This window comes from Rhinopithecus bieti, unplaced genomic scaffold (assembly GCF_001698545.2).
Source record: "Rhinopithecus bieti isolate Rb0 unplaced genomic scaffold, ASM169854v2 scaffold_23276, whole genome shotgun sequence".
In the NCBI taxonomy this organism is placed as follows: domain Eukaryota; kingdom Metazoa; phylum Chordata; class Mammalia; order Primates; family Cercopithecidae; genus Rhinopithecus; species Rhinopithecus bieti.
Genome location: NW_016810868.1, coordinates 371,719 through 379,689, shown reverse-complemented (window position 1 = coordinate 379,689; position 7,971 = coordinate 371,719). Strand labels below are relative to the sequence as shown.

The 7,971-nt window shown below is 46.5% G+C and overlaps 2 protein-coding genes across 6 annotated transcripts in view; one reads left to right on the top strand and one right to left on the bottom strand.

Moving 5' to 3' along the window:
* The window catches only part of LOC108542828 (forkhead box protein H1-like), a 3,154-nt gene extending 2,551 nt beyond the window's left edge, over window positions 1-603 (bottom strand). Inside the window, 1 exon segment of the mRNA XM_017892989.1 lies at window positions 466-603. Coding sequence (XP_017748478.1) covers window positions 466-603 — 138 coding nt within the window.
* Window positions 1-7,971, top strand: part of EHMT1 (euchromatic histone lysine methyltransferase 1) — a 182,478-nt gene that overhangs the window by 130,518 nt on the left and 43,989 nt on the right. For all 5 annotated transcript variants that reach the window (XM_017893066.1, XM_017893067.1, XM_017893068.1 and 2 more), the window contains one exon: window positions 2,534-2,656. In XM_017893066.1, the coding sequence (XP_017748555.1) occupies window positions 2,534-2,656 (123 nt within the window). The remainder of the gene's footprint in view (window positions 1-2,533; window positions 2,657-7,971) is intronic.

The following is a 7,971-nucleotide window of genomic DNA, read 5'->3' as shown; positions in this document are numbered from 1 at the left end:
AGGTGTAGGGAGGTTGTAGGTGTAGGGGCCTTGCAGGTGTAGGGAGGTTGCAGGTGTAGGGAGGTTGCAGGTGTAGGGGGCCTTGCAGGTTTTGGGGCCCTTGCAGGTGTAGGGAGGTTGCGGGTTTAGGGAGCCTTGCAGGTGTCTCTCCTCCCCTCGGAGACTGGGAGAGCCACTGTGCCTCCTGGGTTGCAGCCGGGAGTTGCTGCGGTCCCAATGCCTGGGAGGTGGACCACGATGGGTAGCCGTTGGCGGGGCGTGCTCGCGAGCCTGGGAAGGGCGCCGTCCGTCAGAGCCTCGCGGAGGGTGAGCGGCCGGCAGTTTCGGCCTTGGAGCCCCAGACTGTGTGGGACTTGGTCAGTGCCAGCCGCTCCGCTTGCAGTGAGGGTTTGGGGAGCGCTTGGAAGGCGGGTCCTGCTCCGCGTCTGCGTGGGGTCCAGGATGGAGCTGGATGTGGGGCGGGACCTGTTTCTTGGCACTGGCAGGTCTGTCTGGACACCGTTGGCCACCGCGCGGGTCTCGCTTTGACTCTTCCTTTTCTCCGCTGCTTTTCTCCACTCTTAGAGCTTTCTTGGATTTTGTCTCAGTGTCCCGTGTTTTCATGGGCGGGGTCGTTTCCTTCTGGTTACCCGGGTCCTGGGTGCGGTGCGGGTCTGTGAAGGCTCTGCGCTGGGGAGCTGGCAGGCTCCCGTTTCCTATGGGCCGCCATAGCCAAGCCCTCCTTCCTGGGAAAGGACCCCCATCCTCCCCTATGCTCCGCCCGAAGCCTTCAGCCCCTCCTGCCCTTGCAGACTCGGGTCTGTCACTCGGGTCTGTCTGCGCTGCCGCCCGCGCTGCCGGCCTGGTGCTGGTGCAGGGGCTTTGGATGCCAGCCTCTCCCTTGAGGGCACACCCTTTCTTCTTTCACCAGGATTTTTGGGAGCTGGAGGAGCAGCCTCTGTGTGCTGAGGGTGCAGGCAGAGCCACAGCTCCTCTGCACAGCACGGGCCTCGCTCTCTACCTTGTTTTGTGTTTTTTCAAGCTTACTATTTGTTAAAATTAGCCGCTGTAGACTTCTGGCGCTACTTTACCTTCAGGTCTGGCAGCCGGACCTTGGCTTTGAGCTTTGGTGTTTGAGGTCAGCCTTGGATCACTGCGCCCGTTGTGAGCCTCTAGGCCTCAGCCTTTTGACCTCTGACCATTGCTCTGTGGACCCCGTGTTCTCTTCGGTGAAGCCCAGCTCGTTCTAGTCAGAGTCCCCTGAGCCTCTCACTGCCCCTCTGTTTTGTGTTTTTGTTTGTTTGTTTTTTTTAAACAGAGTTCACTCTTGTTGCTCAGGCTGGAGTGCCGTGGTGCAATCTGGACTCACTGCAACCTCTGCTTCCCAGGTTCAAGCAACTCTCTTGCCTCAGCCTGTCAGGTAGCTGGGATTACAGGCGCCCACCACCACACCCGGCTAATTTTTGTATCTTTAGTAGAGACGGGGTTTCACCATGTTGGCCAGGCTGCTCTCAAACGCCTGACCTCAGGTGATCCACCTGCCTTGGCCTCCCAAAGTGCGGGGATTACAGGCGTGAGCCACTGCGCCCGGCTTCTCTGCCTGCCTTTGGCCTCACAAAGTGCTGGGATGACAGGCATGAGCCGCCGTGCCTGGCCTCTGCCCCTCTTAGCCTTTACGAATTAGCCTCATTTTCCATATAGACCATTCTAGGGCTGTTTAAACATTCCTTATTTAATTGTGTTACTTTTGGTTTTTAATTACTAATGGTAAAAACAATACTATTTTCAACCTTTTTTCATAATAAATGTTTATTTTATAAATGAAATACTAGGTTTTGTCATCTAAGAAGTTTTCCTCATGGAGAAGAGGTTTCAACAGCCCAACAGCTGATTTGCTTTTAGCACACAACCAATTTTAAAGTTGGGGGCTTCTTAAGTTTCAGACCAAGAAAAGTTTACCTGTGTATACCTGCTGGTTAATTGGTCTTTCAGTCTATGTATACCTGCCGGTTAATTGGTCTTTCACCCTATGTATACCTGCCAGTTAATTGGTCTTTCCAGTTTCTCTGTTTATTCGGAAAAATGGAAACTTCTGGAATGCATGCTATTGGAAATCAGGATTTTCCATTTATTTCCATTTATTTCCATTATTTTGGCGAGTACTAAATCAGCTGTGTGTCCTGGCGGGGTGAACCGGTACCTCCCTCCTGCCTCCTCTCTGCTCAGGGGCCCCTCCCTCCCCTTCATTGTCTGCTTTAGAAAGTTGTCACCATCCTCCTCATTTCTAAAGGTGTTGTCACACTCCTGTGCTATAAACATTTTCTATCAAATTACCTTAGAAGTGGAATGAAATCTAGCAGAAATATTCTGCTTAAAGGTTTGATACTAATAGAATAATTACATCTTTGAATACATGTTTAGAAAACTCAGACATTTTTGGTCACTGAAACAGTACAGCTCTCTTTTTTTGAGTGTAGAAGCTTGTAAGTCACTTCTCCCCAGGCGGTGGCTGCCGTCACAGCCCTCCCATACACCTGAACTGTTGTTTCACTAGGCGGGCGCTAATATTGACACCTGCTCAGAAGACCAGAGGACCCCGTTGATGGAAGCAGCCGAAAACAACCATCTGGAAGCAGTGAAGTACCTCATCAAGGCCGGGGCCCTGGTGGATCCCAAGGTATGTTCATCTGTCAGAATCACCATCCTAGTGTGTGTGTAGACGTTTCTCAGAAAGCTGAGCAAGGGACATCCTCACTGACATCTCCAGGACTTGGGGCCTTCACACCCAGTTGTCTAGAAATAGTTCCTTCATCTCACTTTGGTTACCTGGTTTATTATTAAAAACCACTAGAGTGCTCACGCTCTATAGAGCCTGACAACAGAGCTAATGAGGGGTTTGCTGTGCGGAAGGTGTTCGCCTTACAGTACGTCGTCTCCCTGTGTCTTCAGCCCAGAGCAGTTAGGCAAAAAAAAGAAATCAAAGGCGTTCACATTGGAAAGGAAGAAGTAAAATTGCCTCTCTTCACAGATGACATGTTCTTATATGTAGAAAGCCCTAAAGAATATACAAAAATATTGTTAGCTAACAAAACCAATTCAGCAAAATAGGATAAAATATTAACACAAAAAAATCAGTTGCATTTCTATATCCTTTGAATGAAGTATTCAAAAAAGAAATTAAGAAAACAGTTTCATTTACAGTAACATCAAAAAGAATAGGAGTAAGTTTAACCAAGAAGACAAAAGACTCGTAATTGTTAGTTGAAAACTAACAAACATTGCTGAAAGAAATTAAAGAAGACCTGAATAAATAGAAAGACATCCCATGTTCACAGATGAGAAGACTGAATGTGGTTAAAATGGCTGTAGTGTCCGTGGAGTCCTTACTAAAATCCTAACAGCCTTTTTGTTTTTTTGAGAAGTCTTGCTCTGTCACCCAGGTTGGAGTACAGTGATGTGATCTCGGCCCACTGCATCCTCCACTTCCCAGGTTCAAGCAGTTCTCCTGCCTCAGCCTCCCTAGTAGCTGGGATTACAGGCGCGCGCCACCATGCCTGGCTAATTTTTGGTATTTTTAGTAGAGACGGGGTTTCACCATATTGGCCTGGCTGGTCTCAAACTCCTGACCTTGAGTGATCCGCCCGCCTTGGCCTCCCATGGTGGTGGGATTATGAGTGTGAGCCACCATGCCTGGCGCTAACAGCTTTTTTTTTACAGATACAGAAAAACTCTGAAGTTTATACAGAGTCTCAAGAGACCCAGAGAAGCCAAACAATTTTGAAAAAGTTGGAGAACTCACACTTGCTGATTTCAAAACTTACTATTTACGGCCACAGTAATGAAAACAGTGTGGGACTGGCATAAAGGCAGAAATAGAGACCAATGGAATAAAATAAAAAGCCCAGAAATAAACCATTGCATATATGGTCACTGATTTTTGGCAAAGTTACAAAGACCATTCAATGGGGAAAAGATTGTCTTTTCAACAGATGGTGCCGAGACAGCTGGATGTCCACATCCAGAAGCGTGAGGTTGGATCCTCACCTAACACTGTCTTCAAAATTAATGGAAAATGCAGTTCGGCGTGGTGGCTCACGCCTGTAATCCCAGCACGTTGGGAGGCCGAGACAGGTGGATCACCTGAGGTCAGGAACTCAAGACCAGTCTGTCCAACACTGTGAAACCCCGTCTACTAAAAATACAAAAATTAGCTGGGTGTGGTGACGGGTGCCTATAATCCCAGCTACCTAGGAGGCTGAGGTAGGAGAATCAATTGAACCTGGAGGTGGAGGTTGCAGTGAGCTGAGATCACGCCACTGCACTCCAACCTGGGTGACAAGATTGAAACTCTGTTTAAAAAAGAAAATGGAAAATGGATATGGATGAAAGGCCCATACTTAAGAGCTAAAACCAGAACACTCTTGGAAAAAGACATGAGGGGAAAGCTTTATGACATAGGATTTGACGACGATTTCTTGGATACTATACAGAAGCATAATCAAAGAAATAGATAAACGTGATTAAAATTAAAAACGTTGGGCCCTGGGAAATGATGTGCAGCCGGAAAGGCAGCCACCCCCTCGCCCGTCACGCAGCGGACGTTCGCAGGGAACCTGGCACTAAACCGCCCGTAGATGACCTGTGTCTGGGTTGGGGTTTCATGTGTGGCAGAGCAGCTCCCTCACTGCGATCTGTTGAAAGTCAGCCCCTGACACAAGGGTTTGTAAAGATAATAAAAGATTTTAAAATGGAGAAAAAATAAATAAACTTTTGTACATCAAAGATTACTATCAATGGAGTGAAAATATCATGTACAGAATGAGGAATTGTATTTGCAAATTCTCTAATAAGAGATTTTTATGCAGAATATATAAAGAGGTTGTACATCTCAACAACAGCAGAAAATTAAACAACCAATTCAGAAATGGGCAAAGAAAGGGCTTGAGTAGCCGTCTCTCTAAGGAAGGCCCACAAGTGCCAGTTCCCACATGAAAAGGTGTCCATCGTCACTAGCCACCAGGGAAGCCAACTCAGAGCTATGGTGAGACGCACCACAGAGGATGTGGCAGTGTTGAGACTCCCACGCGTTGCTGGTGGGATTGTAAACGCTGCAGCCATTGTGGAAGCCAGTCGTGGTTCGTCAGGTTGCTAAGCATAGGATGACCCTCTGGTCTGCAGCAACTCCACTCCGGAGAGCGTGCATGAAAACCAGGACCACAGACAGATCTTCATACAACATGGTTCCTGCCACGTTGTTCACAGTAGCCAAAGGACAGAAACAACCCAGATATCTCAGCAGATGCCTGCGTCAGCGCGTTTGGTCCATCCACACGGTGGGATGTTAGTCAGAGAATTAATGAAATTCTGACATATGAACAGCACAGATGGACCTTGAGGACATTCTGCTGCAGGAAAGAAGCCAGACCCAAGGACAAATCCTGCACGACGTGACCGATAGATAGAAGCCATCTAGAGTAGCGAGATTCATAGAGACAGAAAGGAGACTGGGGATTCCCTGGGGCTGGGGATTTTGCCTCATGATTGTAGAGCTTTGTTTTGGGGTAATGAAAAAGCTTTGGAAATAGTGGTGATTGTGAATGTGTTTAATGCCACAAAACTGCACAAAATGTTTAAAATGGCAAATTTTGTTATATATTATCATAACCACATTTAAATTCTTAGTCTTTCATACTAATACACATTTTTTCCACCGAAAAAGTGATCACACTCCTCATAGTAATTCAACTCCTGCCTCATATCACATTAAACTTACTGTTTTCTGTTATTAAATATTATTCTGTGAAACATTACCTAAATGACTGTATCGATTTATGATACAATTTTATCTTTAGTCAAATTTGAATATTTAATATTTATCTTATTTTCAATTTTTATTATAAACAGTGCTTCAGGAAACATTTTTGTAGTTAAATATTTGCACATTTGGCTTCTTTAGGACAGATTTCTGGCTGTAGAATTGCTAGATCAAAATAGGTAAACAATTGGGCAGGTTCAGTGGCTTGCTTCTGTAATGCTAGTGCTTTGGGAGGCTGAGGCAGAAGGATGGCTTGAGGTGAGGAGTTTGAGATCAGCCTGGACAACATAGTGAGACCCCATCTCGATAAGAAATGAAAAATTTGCCTGTAATCCCAGCACTTTGGGAGGCCGAGATGGGTGGATCACGAGGTCAGGAGATGGAGACCATCCTGGCTAACACAGTGAAACCCCGTCTCTACTAAAATACAAAAAACTAGCCAGGCGAGGTGGCGGGCGCCTGTAGTCCCAGCTACTTGGGAGGCTGAGGCAGGAGAATGGCGTGAACCCGGGAGGCGGAGCTTGCAGTGAGCTGAGATCCGGCCCCTGCACCCCAGCCTGGGCGACAGAGCAAGACTTCGTCTCAAAAAAAAGAAAAAAAAAAAAAGAAAAGAAAAGAAATGAAAAATTAGCTGGGCGTGGTGGCGGGTGCCTGTAGTCATAGTGCCTTGGGAGGCTGAGGCAGGAGCATCACTTGAGCCCAGGAGTTTGAGGCTACAGTGAGCTGCATTAGCGCCACTGCACTCTAGCCTGGGCGACAGAGTGAAACCCCATCTCTAAGAAAAAAAAGAAAGCTAGAGAAAAACAGCACATGACATCTAGACAGACAACGTCATGAAATATTACTGATTCTCATCTGAAACCATGGAGGCAGTTTTTATTGTGCTGAAAGAAAAGAAGCAAAGCCAAAAAAAAACGTGACCCCAGAATCCTACCTGCAGTAAGTGTCCTTCAGAGAATGACGGTGAAACCAAACATGTTCGAGTACAAACAGCAAAAGGCAGATAAGCTTGCTTGGAATCCTGAAGCTTCCAGGAGGAAAACTTTGCTCTTTGGGACTGAATGAGGAACCCTGGATGGTGGATATGAAGACATTTTTCTTATTTAAATTTCTTAAATGTGAGAGGTCATTTAAACTTCAATAATGTCATAAGGTGGAGTTTCTACATATTTGGAAGTCTTCACTCAACACTGTTGACAGGTCCTTAGAGCATGTGACTTCTTCAAGCGTTGACACCAATTTACCACAGACTGATCTAAACAAGAGCAAAGTTCTTCTGCCATATTCCTGGTCACAAAAACATTAGCAAGCTTCTAAATCAAGACCAAGGTATTTCTAACATTAAACACTGAAATGCATGTGAGCTGTACAGACATTTAAGAAAGATTAATACAAACAAGATAAATGTTTATCCAGTTATTCCAGGTCAGGGTTGCAAGTGGACAGAGCCTGTCCTGGCAACTCAGGTCACCTGGCGGGAAGCAGCCTGGGCCGGAGAAAAGCCACACAGACACGGGGAAGAGCTGCAAACTCCACAGACGGTGGCCCCGGCTGGGAATGGTTTTTGTTTGTTTATTTTTAACCTCATCAATGTTTTAACAAAACAGTGTTGAGTGAAACGATACTATTGAAGACCTGCTGTGAAATATAGGATAATAAGTACCCAAAGGAGGGCAGGGTGAAAGTGGAATCCCACTGTTGTAAAGGTATTTTATTGTGGGAGGTGGTACAATATTAATTTAAGAAGACCAATAAAGACGAATATTGTAATCCCCAGAGAAAGTACCAAGAAAATAAAACAAATACAGCTTTTCAGGAAGAAAAACTAGTAGAGGAAATAAAATGTAATACTGAAAAATTGTGCAACTAAAATGCAGGAATAAAACCAGATGGGGGCCGGGCGCGGTGGCTCAAGCCTGTAATCCCAGCACTTTGGGAGGCCGAGACGGGCGGATCATGAGGTCAGGAGATCGAGACCATCCTGGCTAACACGGTGAAACCCCGTCTCTATTAAAATACAAAACTAGCCGGGCGAGGTGGCGGGCGCCTGTAGTCCCAGCTACTCGGGAGGCTGCGGCAGGAGAATGGCATAAACCCGGGAGGCGGAGCTTGCAGTGAGCAGAGATCCGGCCACTGCACTCCAGTCCCGGCGACAGAGCGAGACTCCGCCTCAAAAA